The sequence below is a fragment of the Pleurodeles waltl genome, chromosome 2_1 (assembly GCF_031143425.1).
Source record: "Pleurodeles waltl isolate 20211129_DDA chromosome 2_1, aPleWal1.hap1.20221129, whole genome shotgun sequence".
Lineage (NCBI taxonomy): Eukaryota > Metazoa > Chordata > Amphibia > Caudata > Salamandridae > Pleurodeles > Pleurodeles waltl.
Genome location: NC_090438.1, coordinates 580,906,500 through 580,927,161, shown reverse-complemented (window position 1 = coordinate 580,927,161; position 20,662 = coordinate 580,906,500). Strand labels below are relative to the sequence as shown.

Sequence of the window (20,662 nt, the reverse complement as noted above, 5' to 3'; positions counted from 1 at the left end):
TCAGTGTCAGGGCTGATGGGCCCATCCTTTAGTTTTCTCCTATTTTTCATTTCCTTAATTCCTTTACAATTAATATGTTTGTTTTTAAAGTAGACATAAATTCAAGAATGAGTGATAGAATACATAAAAGTTGAGTTATTGATTGCCTAAACTCATCAATGACCAGTCACTAGCTTTGGTTAAAAGCCAGACTGTTTGGCATCGCCAGTGCTTGTCAAGCATGCAGTCTGTGTTGGAGGTCCTGATAAAGTCACCTAGCTAGCTAGCTAGGCTTAGTAGAATTATATTTTTTTCCTTGGGGTTTGCTTTAGGTTAGTAAATGCTTATCCATTTATCGATGATATTCAAGCAGTATTTCAATGTTCTGTATTGTATTGCATATAAGCCATGAAGTACCTTATCCGGGCGTCATCTGCATAGTTGTAAAACTGAAAAATTCATAATCTTTTCCAGGCTTAAATGTAGTTGATGAAAACAGTGGTGCTAATGTTAACCATTGAAGGAACACCACAGGTCAAAGTCTTAGAATGTTTTGGTATGGAGAGATTATATAAATTGAGGATGGTTACACCTTGACGGAGCTTTCCTGCAGTTCATGCTTGTTTGATGCCATGCTCCACTACCATCACAAATTACATTCCATGACACACACAAGTTTACATGGGTTTTATACCTTAATGTTATTAAAGGAAAGCCTTGAATGGAATGAGCAATGCCATCGTCCCAAGCTTCACCAGTTATGTGCCGTTAGCAGGAGAAAGGATCGCTAGGACCCATCTCCAATTTCTTGAGACTGGGTGTTGCTACTGAATGTTCAGATGTAATAAAATTGCACAAATGATTGAATGCATTGAAAATAAATTCACATTGAAAAAGCCAATTGGTCTGGCGAAATGCATGCAAACCACATTTATTTATGCTTTTGTTTGTATGTGTTAGCATATTAAAGCCCATTCTGACTTTTCCAGTATTTGCAGCCTGCTCCGCCCAACCCAATCCTCATTGCATTTTACTTCATGCAGACGATCAATTTATTTATTTATTCAGCAGCATTTTCTATATTTTGGTAAAAGCTTGGACAATCATTGTGCATGCTGCTAACCTTTGGAATATTTACAAATTTGTGAAATACATTTATCACATTCCGTATTATTCACATAAAACAGTTTATAGGTTTCGGCTAGTTTTATTCATAATCTTTCTCTGTCCCAGTTGTATTATGAAGGTTCCTTAAAAGTATTATTATTTATATAGTTATGGTTATTTGTTTTCTCCAGTTATGTCTTCCTCCATTCATCAAAATGTGTAAGTATCAGTTACTGATTTTACAACAGCTCTTCTCTTGGTGAGACTGCCAAGATATACGTTTGGTGTGATTGACTATAACAGCATCTCCTCTTCTTTTAAAATGATATTATTCCAATAGGTCATTCTTCTCTTCTTCTTCGTCTTCGTCTTCTTCTTGGTCTTCTTCTTGGTCTTCTTCTTGGTCTTCTTCTTCTTCTTCTTCCCCTTCTTCTTCCCTAAACAAAAAACTCGGCGATTTATGTCTCTCCCAAAATGCCATTATGTCACAATCACTAATTCCTAAACAAGAAACCTATAGCTAGGCAAAACAAATTCAGAAAAAATATCACAACATGGAAGTGGGGGCATAATTGGAGGGTAATAATTAAAGATAAATACTTACATTGATGCCTCATTAAAGACATTAAACCTTTTTAGTAAAGCATTTAAAACTAGAATATCAATGATACAATCAAGTGCAGAATAATAAGATAGTATGTTTGTTAAACCTTTTAAAGTTATCTTTAAAGGGGGAGGCATGACCAAGATGGCGCCCGTGTGAGCCTGATTCCTTGGAGCTCTGGTGCACGGATGCCTTGTGGGGTGGATGCCGAGCTGCCCCAGGCCCCACAGTGATTCCACCCATACCCAAAGCTACCACTTGCCGACGGGGGCGCTCCATGCACCTGACTTGTCCGGTGAGCCCACCTTGGAGCCAGAGGAGACCCGTGCTGTACAGCAGCTGTGTTGCCAAGGTGGCGGCCGTGGCGGAGCCCTGAGCCCGTGCGGAGCTTGCGGCCTACCCTGACTTTCACAGCTCTGTAGTGTCAGGCACCCCGATCGGGTAAGCAGGCGAGGCTTAACTATTGCTTCCCCGAAGAAGCCCTTTGCTACCTTCCGGCCTCGTGACTGCTCTAGAGAAGACCCACATCCACAGGCTGTTGCTGATTGCCATTGGTAGATTGTGTTCCTGTCTGGATCCTTCAGCCTCCTGTGCCAGATGCAGCCTGCTCCAGCCTACCTAGAGCCCCTGCGCTTCTCGACGCCCTCCCTATTGGCTAGTGGGACAATTCAATGAAGAGCTGCTGATCCTGAATCTGCTTTGGCTCAGACGGCTGAGGTATGTGGTGGATCTGACGCGGCCTAGAGTGGCTCCCTGGTACCAGTGTGTTCCTTCTGTGGCATGCTCCACCCCCCCAACCATAGGTGACTCTGCATTCTCAACTTTCAATCCCACAGAGCACCAGAGACGACGCTAGGACCTTGGTTGCCTTGGGGACACTTGGGGTGTGAACCAGTGACAAGCAGACCACAGTACATGACAGTGTGGCCTCTGGAGGTCTCTTCCAGGAGGCCCTGCAGTAAATGGGAGCCTTGAGCTTGCTTGCCTCCTTACAATCTGCGACCTCTACCACCTGCCAAGCACAATCTGGAGCATTTGAATTCTTGTACACTGGGCCCCCCAGTGCGCACCACTCCTCACCTCTAGCACTATCCGCTCAAGGTTTCTGCAGGGGACTGAACACTCACTGTAACACTCATCTCAACTACCACTGGACTTTGCCCACCACTATGTCCCCTGCCCGCATGCTTTTGCAGCGGCTGGCCTTATGTGAGGGGTCTGCTCAGGGAGATAACTTGGCTTCAGTGCACCCACCTCTGGCCCTCTACTGCAGATGCTGGAACCTGCTGCTTGCGACCAGTGTGTGTGACGCAGACTGCTGGTAGACCTGCTCAGTCACATTGCACTGGCAGATAACGTTCAGATTCTCCTGCGCCTTTTTCCTGCCATTCTCGGGCCTGGCCTACAATAAAGCCAAGTCTTCACAATGCTAACAAAAATGCCTCACTAAAAGACATGTTCGCCAAACCTTCGTCAAAGAAAGTGGACCAGAGTGGGGGACACTCTTGTCCGCGCCTCTACGGACAGAGACAGCTGCAACAAGCTCCCAGAATGACGACACACTGCTTACGAGGGCGTTACTGGAGATCTCTTTGGGACCCAGAGGGATGACATTACAGCACTTAAGCAAGACATAGCGGTAGACGTGAAGGACGTCCGATGAGACCTTGGTGAGCTAGATCAGCGAGTTGATTCCCTGGAACAAACCACCGACTCCCGTGAAGAACTGGAGGGGCATCACCGGGAGCTCCTTGAACTGCAGGATAAAAACCTGGAGGTCCAATATCAGCTAGAAGGTATCGAAAACAGATCCTGACACTCCCAACATCCTCATACAGGGGGTCCCACTGCAAGCCAAATCTGGGAACTTGGAAGACTGTCACTCGCCTGTTTTGACATGTGGCTCTGGAATTTGCAGACCAGAAGATTATGCTTGACTGTACTCATAGGGAGGGCTGTTCCATCCTGTCCAATTGCCAGGACAACCACAAGATATATTTGTGTCTTCACTATTATAGACAGAAGGAAGCCATCATGTCTGCAGTACGAGACAGGAATGCCATTGATTTTGAAGGCATTAAGGTCTGGCTTTATTAGGACCTTTCCCTAATCACACTACAGCATCACTGATCTCTGCAACCTCTGACCGACTTCTTCTGAGATAAAGGGATCAAATAAAAGTGGGCAGCCTTCAGGCTCCAATTTGTCTGGGACAATGAGACTAGAATTTTTCGGACCCTAGATGAAGCCTGTTCTTTACTGGACATGGTTGTTCTCCAGGGGGACCCTCCACTCCAATGTTGTTGCAACACACCATGTCGCCCCCCACAGAGAAGCGTTGATGTACTTGCCAGACAAAGAAAAACAGTCCATAAACCTACAGAGAAAGAAAAGCCATAAGGAACGGGCAGCATTGCTGTGCCATCTTCAGTGATGTGACAACACATTAGAACCTGATAGCAACCACTGACTTTTTGGAGGTCTTGCAGATGACCACGCGTTAATGTGATGGCAAATGAGGGCCCCCCCTTCCTTTTGGGGTTAGCAGTTTCTTTGGTTCACTATCTGCAATGGCCATGGGACCTGGCACTGCCTTGTTTGCTGTTGTAACTTTTTGGCAGCGGAGCACCATTGCTCAAATGGATTGAAGGTCATGCACTATTTGTTACCAGTGACCGGTTTTGGTCTACCACGTTCTCAGATGAGGAACCCATCTGTTGTGCTGCTTATTCTACTCCCGTCCCTCTCTTTCCACTGTTTCTTCCCTCTATTCCCTGACCGACACCCACGCCTTTACACACTCCCACAGACACCACACTGCAGACAAGTCTCCGGGGATATGCGCTTAATCTCTGGCCCCACTTAAATTTTTACTGCTCTCTAATACTCCCCATCTACGATTAATATAATTATCTTGAACGTTCAAGTCCTGAATGCCCCAACAAAACTCCTTACACTTCTGTTCTTTTTTTTAGACGTATTTGCCTTCTTTATGAAACCCACTTACTTAAAGCTGATTGACGATGCTTGCGCTTCCAATGGTTTGATTGCCAGTACTTCTCATCAGGGCAGGGTAAGAAGGCAGGAGTGATGGTCCTTTTCGGTACACATTTTCCAGGGAAGGTGACACAATCACATACGGATCCAGGCTTGTAGCGCTGCAAGTAGACTTACACGGCCACACATTCACGCTGGCAAAACTCCGTGCCCCAAATGAGCATCAACCAGCCTTTATCAAAGACGCAATAGGCCGCATTATTGCTATCCCAGATACAGACATTATAGTCCGGGTGGGATTTTAACATTAATCAATCTAGTTCGGCATCAAGCACAAAGGGTGTGACAAACTGGTGCTCTTTCCTCATACTGTAGGCAGTGGGTAGCTGACATGAGCCTGGTGGATATGTAGCGACAGAAGCACCAAACAGTGTAGGACTATACCTTTTTCTCAGCGGCCCATCAGACTTACGCCGGAATTTATCTTTTTCTCATGTCCCTGTCTGTTGTTATGGATATTTGAGTGGCTGCCCCCCATTCTCCCATCACCCTTTGATGTGATTTCCTTAGCTCCTTAACCCCCCAACCACCGCAGCACATGGTGTCTCAACCGCAAACTTCTTACCTATGAAAAGAAGACAATTGCAGATATCAGAGTTGCAATCAATTCATTTTTGGCTACGAATGACACTCCAGACACAACTATTGCCCTAATGTGGGACACATTGGAGGTGGTGATGTGGGGCCAGTATATTGTGATGGCTGCCCGCTTCAATAAAGATAGGCAAGACGCTCGTGCCAAGTTAGAGTCCACCATAAGGGACCTGCAGGAGAGACACAAGCAAACTGATTTGTTCGCTACACATTGCCAACTTATGGTGGCATGCAAGCAACTCAAAGCACTCAATATGGACATGGGTTGATACGCCTTGTTGCAAACAAAACAGACATACTGTGCAGTTGGGGAAAAAATTGGGACAGTTGCTAGCCCACCTCTTGCGATCTCAAGCTGTTCAGTAATGGGTGGAAAACTTGTAGGCTCTGGTGGTAGCACAATCCATCAAGATGGGCTGCTGGTAAAATAATTTGAACTCGTCTACCCTGCCCTTTATACAGAGGAGGAGCTGGACTTATGATCTACAAAATCCTCCTTGGCATAGATCCCTCTAACTTGCATCTCCCAGGGAGAGGCCTTCAAACTCGATGGAGCCATCTCCTCTATTGAAGTCCTTTCCCCCTAATGAAGTCCTCATGGCCACTAACCACCTGCAACCAGGTAAGGTGCCTGGACACGATGGCTATCGTTGAGACAGCTATAATTTTTTGGGCCAGTATTGACCCATTTTCTTGCGTGCCTCTATAACTCTTTTAGCTCCACCAGTACCATGACGGATACCATGCAACTATAACAGTAAATTCAAAGCCCGGTAAGGATCCGGTGCAGTGCTCCTCCTATCTTCCTATTTCCCCTCTTAATGTGGACTCCAAAATTATCACTGAAGTTTTGGGTCAATGTCTCACCCCATACATGCAAAGCCTGATAGACCCTGACCAGACGGGGTTCATACCAGAAAGAAGCTATAGTGACTGTGCAAGTCACATTTGCTATTTTCTGAGTAAGGCACAGTGCTCCTGTATCCCGGCCCTTCTCCTCTCCACAGATGCTGGGAAGGCCTTTCATCGGGTCCACTGGCCATATCTGGGCTTGGTGTTGGAGAAGTTTGGCCTTGGTCCACAATTTCAACAGTGGACCCAGTGTATTTATGACTCCCCTAAAGCAATGGTGCAAGTTAATGAACAGCATCTCTAGAGGTACCGTCAGATTGCCCTTTATCCCGTTACTATTAGCCTTATATATGGAACCCTTTGCAGAATGGATACGAGGCAGCCTGGGATATCACGAGCATACCCATGGGTGGCAGGAAACATAAGGCAGCGTTATACGCTGATGATGTTTTACTGGTCTTATCCAACCCACATACCTCCCTTCGTGCAGTGAGGTGAGAACTGACTTCCTTTGGAGTGGCCTCCTAATTTAAAACAAACCTACAGAAATCCTTGGCGCTGAACCTCACTATCCTGAAGGTCGCCCAGGCACTGTTCGAAGGCCAATTCCCATTTGTCTGTGCCTCGCAAGGGATAGGATAGCTGGTGTGCAGGTCCAGCGCACACCAGAGCATACTGCTGAAGGTAATTATGCTCCACTAGTGGAGATTGTCTCTTTGACTTTTCCAAATGGAAAAGACATGGTCTCTCCTGCGGGGGCGATTAGTCTCCATTAAGATGACACTCTTACGAAAGATTCTTTATGGTATGCAAATGCTACCACTTCAACCGCCCCACATGTATTCGATAGATTACAACACCTTATTGAGGGCTTCATTTGGGAGGGGGAAAAAGGCATGTATGGCAAGGAAATGGGTATGCTTGCCTCAATCAGTATGTGGCCTGGGCGTTCCTCCTCTATTATGCTATTACCAGCAGCGCAGCTGCGTTACGTGGTGGAATGGTCCAGACTTGGTGCCGAAGAACATCGGTGTTTCATTGATCAAGTGGTGGCTGGCATTCATATTTGGGAGGTACCATGGCTTCCGAAACATCACCAGCCAGTGGGGTTCTATGTCTCATTGTTACTCCGAGCTATGTTGGGAATTTGTGATAGGATACAAGTCACACAGAAACTGTCCACCCCCATCTTGCCACAGACACCTATTATAGGGAACCCAGATTACCCCCCGGACTTCACGTCTTTCCGTTCATACAGTGTCAGAAAGCCAACTGCAAGAGGGTGGGTGACTTTTTTTTGGTGCGAATGGCCTCATGGATTTTCCCAGATTGAATTTGAATGAGGTCTACTGCTTACTTCTATCCAACACAAGGTTTCCAGCCCCGTGGGCTGCTCTGGTGCAGCTAGGCCTCTCACAGCCTTTAAGAAATGGCTTCTTATTTGCCCTTCGGACAAACGTCTCCTTTCTGACATCTATACATTCCTCAACACATCTCACGCCCCCCTTTCATCACCTGCACAAGGATGATGGGGGAGGGATGTGAACGCACATTTGTCACTAAAGAATGGCATGATATTCTACACAGAGCTCAAGCCGCTTCCCGCAGTGCCTCTGACAAAAAAATGCTCCTTAAAATCGCAGACTTTTGATATTATACCCCAGCCAGAATCACCCAGTGGAAGAGGGGCAGCTCCAGTGCTTACTGGCAGCACTGTGATCAGGTTGGTACTCTTACACACCTTCTGTGGCCTGCCCTAAGATGAGTACCTTCTGGACAGTTGTCTTAACAGTGCTAGATGAAATATACAACATTGGCATCCCTAGGTTTCCCAGCTATATCTGTTTGGGCCTTCCAAATCATCTGAGGTATATTCTAAAATCTGGGAAAGGACGTGCCATCTCTCTCTTATTTGGAGCAGCCAAACAACTTTTGCTTTCTCAGTGGGGCAAAGACAAAATATAGACGAGACTTGATAGGCTTCATAAATTGTGGGAGCTACTAAGCATGGAGAGGTTGGCTGCGGTTGTGACTGAGACGTTACCATAGTTCGATATGGAATGGAGGCTGTGCATACGCTATTTGTCTGACAAATTCAAGGAACTTACCTCCCCGAATACCTGTGCCTGACACATCCCGACCATGCACGCAGTTGACCCTGCAAGATAACCCTTGTCCTCCTCACCTCCCCCACCTTATTTCGTGACTTGTACTAGTGTGCTCCAAAGGTTGACTTCCTCTATCCTCCCTATGCTCCCCCATCCCCCACTCTCAAGCGCCTCTTCTTTAATTTCTCTTGAATGTTAGAGTTTGTTTGATACGATTGTTGTACTCTCTGCCTAAACTTAATAAAACAGATTTAAACTATAAAATTATCTTTAAAAAGATGGTGTATGTTCAGGTGAGATGGAGACAGACAGCAATGAGGGATTAAGAATTTATCCAGGAAAAAGACCCCTATATTCAGAAAACAGGGCATTGAAAACTGATGCTTTCGAAACGACTAATTTAGCAGTGTACATTTTGAATTTAGAAAGAAATTGAATTAAGTGTTATCCGTTTTATGATTGAAATATGTATCAGCTGGCCTTTGAAGCCTTAATTGTCGTGTAAAGTTTCAAAGGTAGACGTTTGACATTTTTACCCATCAATCACTCAGTGTGAGGAAATTTTTTATTTTTTTCTAATTGATATATCTATGTTAATAATTCACTGTTTGACAAGACTGCAGCAGATAGATCAGTCTCTAGAACAGAGGCACATTTTCTGAGCTCTTTTGTAAATCGGTTTTCTTATCTTTCCATCCCAGACTAGAAGTCTGTTCATGAGTTCATACTGAAATTGCTCCCTCTTAATCGGTCTCTTTCTGTCTTTTCTTAGTATATTACTAAATCTTAGTTTTATTGCTAGAAATAATCCTGGATATCGCAGCATGAGCCAGCTTACATTTCCATATCTTAAACGATTTATGTCTTTTATGGAGTATTCACAGTTTTTCTTTGTTCACTTCTTTATTCATAGGTCTTAGACAGACCTGACAGCCTTAGGGTGGTCACCCTCAACTTTTTGCCTGCCTGTGGTCAGTTACATTCTGGCCCTCTCAACCAGACGCAGCATTTCTGGAAACAGGCCAAGAGCCACCTCGAGGCCAGTCAAGAGGTGATGAAGGAATGGTATGACCAGAAGGCCACCCTGGTAGAATTCTCACCTGGAGACAAAGTATGGGCGATGGAGCCAGTAAAACCTAGAGCTCTCCTTGACTGCTGGACTGCCCCATTCAAAGTCAAGGAGTGAAAGGGGGTAGGCCACTTACCTAGTGGACCTCAAGACCCTCAGAAATCCCCTAAGGGTTCTCCACCACAACAGACTGAAGCCTCATTGTCAGAGGTCTGAGGTCAGCATGCTTCTTGTGACAGATGAGGGCATGGAAGAGGAGAGTAAGCCTCTCCCCGACCTCCTCTCTGTCAAGGAAGTTGATGGGTCAGTGGAGGGTGTTAATCTCTCTGACTCCCTGACTCTCGATCAGAGAGGAGACTGCTACGAGTTGTTGGAGAAGTTCTCTTCCCTGTTCTCCCTCATGAATGGGCTCACACACTTGTGTGTCCACGATATTGACACAGGAGACAGTCCACCAGTAAATAACATTTACACGGTGTCAGATAAAGTGAGGTCCAGCATCAAGGATGAAGTTGCCAAGATGCTGGCTCTTGGGGTGATAGAGAAGTCCAGCAGTTCCTGGTCCAGCTCAGTGGTGTTGGTTTCCAAGGCTGCTGCTCCTGGTGCAAAGCCAGAACTTAGGTTCTGCGTGGACTACCTGGGTCTCAACTCTGTCACAAAGACATATGCTCACCCCATCTCCCGAGCTGATGAGCTCCTAGACAGGCTAGGCACTGCCAACTTCCTTAATACCTTTGACCTCACGTCAGGGTACTGGCAGATCGCCTTGACTGAAGGGGCTCAAGAGAGGCACTTTTTCTACTTCTGAGGGCCATTACCAGGTCAGAGTAATGCCCTTTGAATTGAAGAATGCCCGCTACCTTCCAACGGTTGGTTAACCAGGTCCTAGCTGGCAAGGATGCCTTCTGTGCAGCCTACATAGACAACATTGCCAACTAAAGTTCCAGCTGGGAGGAACACCCGCTCCACCTAAAGGAGGTGCTTCAGGCCCTACAACAGGCAGGCCTGACCATCAAGGCCAGTAAGTTCCAGATTGGGCAGGGTTCCGTGGTGTACTTGGGACACCTAGTAGGTGGTGGCAAGGTGCAGCCCCTCCAGGCCAAGATTGAAACTGTCAAGGCCTGGCAACCACCTAGAACTCAAAACAGAGGTGAGGGCCTTCTTAGGACTCACTGGGTATTACTGCAGATTTGTCAAGGGATATAGCACCATAGTAGCCCCTTAACAGAACTGACATCCAAAAACAACCTAGGTTGGTGAGTTGGACAGAAGCTTGTCAGAAAGCCTTAACTCCCTGAAGGAAACCATGTGCATGACCCCCGTGCTCAAGGCACCTGACTCCAGAGAATTCATTGTGCAGACAGACGCTTCAGAGCATGGCATAGGGGTGGTTCTAGCACAGCTGAATGAGGAGGGCCTAGACCAACCAGTAGTCTTTATTAGTGTAAGACTATAAACACGGCAACAGACGTGGAGTGCTATTGAGAGAGAAGTATTTGCTGTGGTCTGGGCACTGAAGAAGCTGTTTGGGACTCACTTCTGGGTTCAGACAGACCACATGCCCCTCAGATGGCTCATGCAAATGAGGGGCGCAAATCCTAAACTCTTGAGGTGGTCCGTTTCCCTACAGGGGATGGACTTTATGGTGGAGCAGCGCCCGGGATTGAACACACCAACGCTCATGGTCTCTTGAGATACTTGGGTAGCTCTCCCCACTTTCAGCTGGTTGTCACATGTTAGACCTGACAGCCTTAGGGTGATCACCCTCAACTTTTTGCCTGCTTCCCTCCACTTTTTGACATTGTGTTTGCTGGTTTTTGAGACTTTAGCATTGCTAACTAGTGCTAAAATGCATATGCTCTCTCCCTTAAAACATGGTGACATTGGCTCATACCCAATTGGCTTATTTAATTTACTTTTAAGTCCCTAGTAAAGTGCACTAGATGGGCCCAGGGCCTGTAGATTAAATGCTACTAGTGGGCCTGCAGCACTGATTGTGCCACCCACATACGTAGCCCCTTTACCATGTCTCAGCCCTGCCATTGCAAGGCCTGTTTGTGCAGTTTCACTGCCAATTCGACTTGGCATCTAAAAGTACTTGCCAAGCCTAAAACACCCCTTTTTCCACTTATGTCACCCCTAAGGTAGGCCCTAGGTAACCCATAGTGCAGGGTGCTATGTAGATAAAAAGCAGGACATATACCTGTGTAGTTTATATGTCCTGGTAGTGTAAAACGCCTATATATATGTTTTTCACTGCTAAGAGGCCTGCTTCTTTCATAGGCTAACGTTAGGGCTACCCTCATATACTGTTTGAGTGGTAGATTCTGATCCTACAGGAATAACATGGTCATATTTAGTATGGCCAGAATGGTAATACAAAACCCTGCTGACTGGTAAAGTTGGATTTAATATTACTATTTTAGAAATGCCACTTTTAGAAAGTGAGCATTTCTCTGCACTTAAATCCTTCTGTGCCTTACAATCCACGTCTGGCTAGGTAAGTCGACAGCTCCCTTGTGCATTTCACTCAGACAACCCCAAACACAGGATGCTCAGTCACCTGCACGCTTCTGCATATTCATTGGGTCTTCCTGGGCTGGGAGGGTGGAGGGCATGACACTTAAATGTCAAAGGACCGTGGCCTGCCCTCACACAGTGGACTGCCATACCCCCTACTGGGACCTTGGCAGGCAGGATGGAACTGAAAGGGGACCCTGTGCGCTTTTAAACCACTCTTTGAAGTCTCCCCTACTTCAAAGGCACGTTTGGGTATTTTAAACCGGGTCTCTGACCCTACCAACTCAGATACTTCTTGACAAGATACTTACTGGGAAAGGAACTCTGAATCAGAAACTGCAACCTGCTAAGAGAAGCTGCCTGGATGCCCAAAGTACTCATCTGAGGGCTTTGCTGTAAAGGACTGCTGCCTTGCTGGTGCCCTGCTGCCATGCTGCCCTCTGGCTCTGCTGAGAAGTGCTCTCCAAAGGATTGGATTTAGCTTGCTTCCTGTTTCCTGAAGTCTCAGAGCCAAAAAGACTTCATCTCTGCAAAGAACTCCTTCTGCTGCGAAAATCAACGCACAGCCTGCCCTGCAGTGAGAAAATCATTGCATCGCCGAACCTAAACAATGCAGCCTGGCTCCCCGAGCGGAGATCGACGCAGCGCCAGTGTTGCCACCAGAGCGTCAACACACGGCCCACTGGATCGCCGCATTGCTAAGCGGAATGACGCAGCCTGACTTCCTGGGAGAAGAATCGACGCAGTGCCTGCCGTGTGGCAGAAATGTCCCCACATTGCCCACCGGATCGACGTAGCTCATGTGACTTCGTCCTGCAACTGGATTTTGCTGCATCGTCCCTGGGGTGTCCAAATAACCCCCAACCTGAAGATGATCTAAGCCTGCATGCCGGAAATCGACGCAAATCCCTTGCTGTAAGGAAAAGCATTGACGCATCATCTTTGTGCGCCCAGAGAAACCGACTCTCACCTCTGCGTTTTCCACGCATCTCCTCCGTGGTCCTGTGCAGATAATTTAGCTGTAAACCAGGTACTTTGTGCTTGCAAGAGACACTTATTGCTTTTTAGGAACTAAAGACTCTTCTTATTATCAAAGTGATATTTCAATTTGGGATTATCAAATCTTGATTGTTTTGACTTTAATTTATTCAGATAAATATCTCATATTTTTCTAAAACTGTATGTTTGTGGTGTTTTCACTGTGTTATTGCATGAATGCCAACCAAAGACCCCGTTTCTAACAATAGGTATTCAGTATAGTTGTAGCTCAGTTTAATAGTGATATCTAGTTGATCCTGAAAAGCACAGTTCATGGTCTTCTCCTTTTCTCTGTGCTTTGTCATCTTCTCATCTCAATACACTTGTAAATTCTAATGATTTAAGCATATGTCTGGTCACTAATTAGGCTTCCTTTTTTACTTTGCCTTTAGATGTGCACTCGGGGCAGAAGAAACTGCTGACAATTGTCTTCTTTGTCACCAGTAGTATTGGTCTCAGCAGCCATGTTTCATATTTGATTTTAAACTGTCCATTTCCACTATTAATGCTGTGCAGCTGAACACTAAGTTGTAGTTACCCTGGCATTGTTTGCATCCTCGTGGTTACTTCTTTGGAAGAAATCGCAAAAGAGAGGAACAGACTCATTTGCAACTGAAGGATCAGATTTGGGATGTGAGAGAATATGAGCTAGTTTTCTTTGACGATAGGCTCCCTCAAATGGGAAGTTGGGAATTCTGCATGTTCTGTGGACATCCTTCTTGGCCTCAGTGATGTTTTGATTGTTTACTCCTCAGTGTTCAATGGCCCTAATCACATTTGGAGTAGGAAAACAGCATCTATCTGTCTGTTTCTATATCTCTCTATCTCTTGCCCTCCCTCTCCTCCCACATTATTGGGACATAGGTGTCTTCATCCTATATTATAACAGCAAAGGAATACATTGTCCCATGGGAAATAGTAGATACCACATCTTATCATAGTGGTAAAATATCTACCAGGTATAATATTTAGACGGAGATTGAGTTGAATGAAAAAAATTATTTTCTAGGGGTGCATGAAATAGAGTAATGTTTTCTTGTACATTTATGTGAAATTCCATAAAAAGTTAGCAAAATTTCACTTTCTAAGAAAATGTGGAATGTTGGTATCTTGCATCACTTTTTTTTACTTGTACCTACACTTAGAGTAGAAAGTCTTGCAGTACGATTAGGTGACCATTTTGTGTATAAAAAAAATATATATATATATTTCTTGGGAAACATTTTACATGCAAACCAGTCTCTGAGGATATATTGTGAGCCTTTTTGTTACGCGTTCGGGTATAAAAAAAAAAGTTAGGTGACATTGCATATTGCAAAATTTCATATTACACAGCATTTGAACATTCTGCAAATTTTGCTAATAGGGTTAAAATTAGTCCTTGGCAAAATTGTACTGTTTTGCTTAGGAAAAATGTTATTTGCATAGAACTTTGAGTTCTACATTTGGAACAAAATTCTATTAATACTTCTTTTTACATGTTGTTTGCAGTTCTGTGATTTAAGCTCTATTGTTTTAATTTATGTTTTCTCTTTTTATTTATAGGTTGGAGATGTAAACAGTATGGTCACAGAACAGGAGATCGTGAATGCCCCTTTTTCACTAGAGGCAATCAGAAAATTGAACAATTCAGAGTGGTGAGGAAAATTGTCTTTTGTTTCCAAGCATTAATTACCAGTGTTACATTAATATATTTTGACTTACATATTTTTTGTAAATATCTTTATTGATTTTTATTAATACCAACCAACACTTTAGCCAGTGACCCGGAGGGTTGGCAAGTGGATACAACAGCACTTATGTGAACATGCAATGGCCATGCCAATTATACAAGTTATTATGTGATAATATAACCCCTTCTTGCCAGAGTCATGTACGTGCAGTAGGAAAGAACATTAACATTAAAACACAGTACAGCACCCCATGGGAGTGGAAGGAGGGGTCCATGTCTTTGCCTTGCAGTTTGAAGAGTTCCTAAGATGCATCCTGTTGAGCATCCTGCTCAACACCCGCTCCGTCCACAAGCATGCAATCGAACTCTGGGACCTACTGACCACATCTTCGCCCGACATCACATTCCTCGCCGAAACCTGGATGAATTCGGCCTCGGAACCAGACATAGCCATAGCCATACCAGAAAACTACAAGATCACCAGAAGAGACCGCAGCAACAAACCAGGAGGAGGAATCGCCATAGTCCACAAAAACACCATAAGAGTCTCCACCACCTCCCACAACACCATCAAATATGCCGAGCACCTCCATTTCAAAATCCACATCAACGCCAACGCCAACACCACCCTCAGAGGAACACTGGTCTTTAGACTCCCGGACCCCAGACTGCAGTTCTGCAACGACATCGCCGACACCATCAGCTCCCAAGCCCTCGCCTTAACGGACTACATCCTCCTCGGCGACCTGAACTTCCACCTAGAAAACAGCAACGACACCAACACCACCAACCTAATCGACAACCCCGCCAACCTTGGTCTCAAGCAACTCGTTACGTCACCCACCCACACCGCAGGACACACTCTCGACCCCATCTTCTCAGCCAGCAACCACGTCTCCTTCAGCCACACCACCGAACTCCTATGGACCGACCATCGCTGCATCCATGTCTCCTTTCAGAAGCCGGTCACTCACCACCTCATCACTAAACCACCCTGCCGCTTCTGGAACAGAATCCCAACAGAACAGCGGATCTCCACCCTTACCCAGGCACCCCACCTCCCCCCCCAGGACCCGGGACCCCAGCACAGCTGCCACCTACCTGCACAAATGGCTAGAAGACTGCACCAACACCCTTGCACCACTCAAACAACCCTCAGACTCCCACCACAGACCCAAGGCCAGCTGGTTCACCCCCGACCTGCAGGCCTCCAAACGGGAATGTTGAAGAATGGAGAAGACCTGGTGCCTTGCACCCATCGAATCCAACCACATCGCCCTCAAAACTGCCATCTGCAAACATCACCAGCTGATCCGCACGACCAAAAGAACCAACTACAAAAGCCGAATAGACACCAACGCCCACAACAAGAAAGAGCTCTTTGGCATCATCAAAGAACTCTCCAACCCCAGAACTTGCTCCCACGAACCCTTGCCATCACTGGAACTCTGCAACTCCCTTGCCACTCACTTCCGTCGAAAGATCGAAGACATCCATAACAGCTTCGAACCCCAGACCCATCAGCCAACCACAGACAACAAAGAACCCGACGCATCAAACACCACCAACCCTCTATGCTCCTGGACCCACGTCAACAATGAAGACACCATCAACACCATGGCCTCCAACCACTCAGGCTCCCCCTCGGACCCCTCGGACTCCTGCCCGCACCAGATCTTCAACAAAGCCAGCAACATCATCGCACCCCACCTCTGCGCAATCATCAACAGCTCCTTCGAGACAGCCACCTTCCCGGAGAGATGGAAACACGTCAACGCCCTGTTGAAGAAACCCAAAGCAGATCCAGATAACCCCATTAACTACCGACCTATCTCCCTCCTCCCCTTCCCAGCGAAGGTCATCGGAAAAATCGTGACCAGACAACTTTCCCGCTACCTGGAAGACAGCAAAGCGCTCGATGCCTCCCAATCCGGATTTCGCAAAAACCACAGCACGGAGACTGCACACATTGCTGCCACAGATGACATCAGGATCGTGCTCGACAAAGGCGAAACTGCAGCTCTCATCCTCTTGGACCTTTCCGCAGTTTTCAACACCGTCTGTCACCACACCCTCCGAACACGCCTCCACAACACCGGGATCCATGGCAAGGCCCTCAACTGGATCTCCTCTTTCCTCTCCGGCAGAACCCAGAGAGTCTGCCTTCCACCCTACCTGTCCGAATCCTCCGAAACCGTCTGTGGCGTCCCTCAAGGATCCTCCCTCAGCCCAACACTTTTCAACGTTTACATGGCTCCCCTCGCCAACATCACACGATTCCACAATATCAACGTAGTATCCTACGCAGATGACACCCAGCTGATCATCTCCCTCACGAAAGACCCCACAACAGCAAGAAACAACCTACACAAGGGACTTCACGCTATCGCCAACTGGATGGAATCAAGCCGCCTTAAGCTAAACATCGCTCGGAGCCGCCCCCACCCAAGTACGGAACCTGGGCATCATCCTTGACTCAGCACTCCGCATGACTAAGCAGGTCAACACAGTCTCGTCATCCTGCTACAACACCCTCCGCAAGATTTTCAAGTGGATCCCTGTTGAAACCAGAAAAACAGTCACCCACGCCCTAGTCAGCAGCCGACTGGACTACGGCAACGCGCTCTATGCAGGAATCACGGCCAAACTACAAAAGAAAATGCAATGCATCCAAAACTCCTCTGCCTCACTCATCCTTGACGTCCCACGCCGCAACCACATCTCAGCCCATCTCAGAGAACTACACTGGCTACCCGTATCGTAGAGGATCACCTTCAGACTACTCACCCATGCACACAAAGCCCTCCACAACACAGGTCCGGCCTACCTCAACGACAGACTCACCTTCCACACCCCCTCCCGCCAGCTCCGCTCCGCCAGCCTCGCCCTCGCCTCTGTTCCCCGCATTCACCACTCCACCACCGGAGGAAGATCCTTCTCTTACTTTGCCGCCAAGACCTGGAACTCCCTACCGCTCCAACTCCGCCAGACCCAAGACCCTCTGGCCTTCAGGAAAGGCCTCAAGACATGGCTCTTCGACCATTAACTCCCCCACCGACCCCCCAACCCCCCGCCTTGAGACCCTAACGGGTGAGTAGCACGCTTTATAAATTGTCTGATTGATTGGTTGAAGAGTTAAGAGTGGGAAGACTCCTGATTCACTATATACCATCCCATATCCAGGGAGGGGACAACCAAGGTCTCAGTTGACGAAATGCAGTGCCCTAATTCTAGGTAGGTTAAAATATATATATAAATTCAAGTTTGGACAAGTAATCAGTCAGTGGTTGCTAATGATAAGTGAATCTTTTTTCGGAGTGTGAGAGGTTATGAGTAATGTGTTCCATGGTAAGTATCTGCCATAGTCTGTGGAACCAAGACGCTACTGATGAGGGGCATTCGGCCTTCTTCCGGAACAGTGCTATAAGCTGTTTGGCTGCCCTAGTCACGTGTTGAGTCGATAAACAATCTGAATGTGTTATGGCTTTTAGAGCTGTAGTTTTTAGCCCCAGGATCAAGGTTGCGAGATCAGTCTTGGATAGTGGCCTAAGTTCAGGAAATCAGCCACTTTGCACCTTCAAAGGACCTGACCAAGGTTTTGAATGTGATGATACCGCAGGTAGCCGTAAACAAGTTTACAGGGAGTAGCGCCCAGTGGCGGAGTTGGAGGGATTAGAGGTCTCTGCAACACAGAAGGCTCTCTTACATTGCTCAAAGGATTTGATGGCAGGTCCCTGGAAGAGGTCACTCAGGGTCCAACAGTTACCCCACATGGCTCTGTGAACATTTTAGGGTTGTGGGCTGGATTAAAGTCAGGATTGCATGCAAAGGGACGTTAGTAAAGGGGAAACTGGTGAAACCCCTCCTAGTTGCTAGGTGGTCTCAAATGTCCAACACACTCTTTGTTAGCGTCACTAGATACGCGTTTCTAGGGTGACTATTTTTCAGAAGCCAGACCAAGTCCCACAGTGCTTGGTCCATGCTTTTTCGCTTTCTCGGACCACGCATTCTGACACATTGATGGTGAGCTCTGCAGTAGTATTCCACCAGTTTCTGACAGGCTAAGCCTCCCCTTGAGACCGGGGCCTTCATAGGTTTGTTGGGGATGAGGGACCTTGCACCACACACACTTTTTTTGGAGGATTCTAATTTCCACCTTGAGAATGGGTGTCAACAGTTTTTGGAACAAGTTGAGCACCCTGGGTAAAACATTCATTTTGACCACATTTATGCACCCCAACATTGATATTTATTGGAGTATCCATCATCGTAGGTGCTTGATAATGTTGTGTCGTAAAGCAGGCCAGGTGGCCTTCGTCCACCCATCGATGTGGGGTGTGATATTAAGGCCAAGGTATTGGATAGATCGCAGAGCCCAGCAGAAAGAGGCTGGGAGTGCAAGGAGGGAACTAGTTAGTCCGGTATGATGAGATTCAGGGCTTAAGATTTGTTTACTGTTTACTTTGAAACAGGTTCTGATCTGGATGGCCAGCGGCTACCACTTGGACAGAGAGACGTGGGAATAGTGTGCAGCCCTGTCTTGTACCTCTTTCAATATTTATGGGGGAGGGATGGTATGTTGTCCATTCAGGCATATGAACGTGGATGGAGATGTGTAGGCTACCATGATCCTAGTGATCCTCCGTGGTCCCATCGCAAGCTTACTCAGGACTTCCCGCAGGAAAGCCCAGCTCACCCTATCAAAAGCCTTCTATGTTTCCAGTGAGAGAAGCTGCAAGGCGGTGTGACGAACATGGGCCTTTTTCTCCAGGGGAACTATCCACCCGGTATTTTCTGCTCTTTGATGGTTGCAGATTAAGCCCACCTGCTCCGGGTTGATGAGGCTTGGGAGAAGGAGCTCTAAGTGCAGCACAAGAACTTAAGTGTAAAGTTTAGCATCCATGTTTAATAGAGTGATGGGGTGGTATGAAGCACAGTTATTGGGGTATTTCCCATGTTCAGGGATTAGTACAATTTCAGCTTCCACATGGTTGGGTTCAGACTTCTGATGTGGCTAAAGGAGTTAAATAACTGTGGGTTGGTCCAGAAAGAGCAATAGGAACAGTTTATAGAATGTGACGGTGAGGCCATTAGGCCCCAGGGATTTCCAATGGGCATCATCTGGAATGCCTTCCGAACTTCGTGTGCTATTGGAGCTTAAGGGAGATCCCTGTGAGTGGAGGCTAATGGGAGTCCATTCGCACGTGTGCATGTATGCCTTTATATCAGGGGCTGTTCATTGCTCTGTCGGTAAAGAGCTTGATAGAAGTTGTGAAAAAGTCTGTTTATAAGGTTCCTTGTCACCCATCTGTCGTCCTGAAGTTTAAGCTGTGCTATGTGTCCCTTTGGAAGCACGTTTTACATGCCATTAGAGTCTCTGCCGTACCCCCCTTATCGTAAAAGCGATGCTTCAAATATAGCAGGGTGCATTCAGCACGGTTCATTCTGTGAGATTGAAGTGGGCCACAGAGGACGGCCAATTTACTATGGGTGGCCCTAGTTATGGCCTGTACATTTTGTTGAACAGTAGCTTTATTTCAGTATTGAGGGTGTGCTCCAGGAGTTGTGACTCCTGAGCCCTGTCAATCTTAATTTTGACTTATATTTTAACTGTCTCTAATGTGTTATGAAACAGGAAATGGGAAACAAGTCTGTTAATGAGTCTAGTGAAGACTGAGAAGAAAGGTACCCCACTTATTAGAGAGCCACAAGTGGTTGTTAGTGTCCGGTGACTGAGTCCTCATGAACATGAAAGAATTGCAAGTAAGCTGTAAAATTCTTACGTTTGCGTATAAAAATCATAATTTCTGCCTTTTACCCCTACTCTACAAATAAAGATAGATAGATTGATAGACATCACAACCTTTTCTGGGCTGACTGTCGGTAGCCAGTTAAAATGGTGATAGCTTGACCGTGCGCAACAAAATGTATATATTCACAGTCGTCTGTTAGTCTGCCTGCCTCACCCTCATGTAGGTATGACTTTTTGCTGACAAACATACTGCCTATCAACATTTAGTGCTCGGGTTATGTACCTTATAGGGAAGGCAAGACCCACATTT

At 46.5% G+C, this 20,662-nt stretch overlaps 1 protein-coding gene across 2 annotated transcripts in view; it reads left to right on the top strand.

The window, feature by feature from the left end:
- RP9 (RP9 pre-mRNA splicing factor) overlaps positions 1-20,662 on the top strand; it is a 120,647-nt gene that overhangs the window by 56,426 nt on the left and 43,559 nt on the right. For both annotated transcript variants that reach the window (XM_069215448.1, XM_069215445.1), the window contains exon 4: positions 14,474-14,565. In XM_069215448.1, the coding sequence (XP_069071549.1) occupies positions 14,474-14,565 (92 nt within the window). The remainder of the gene's footprint in view (positions 1-14,473; positions 14,566-20,662) is intronic.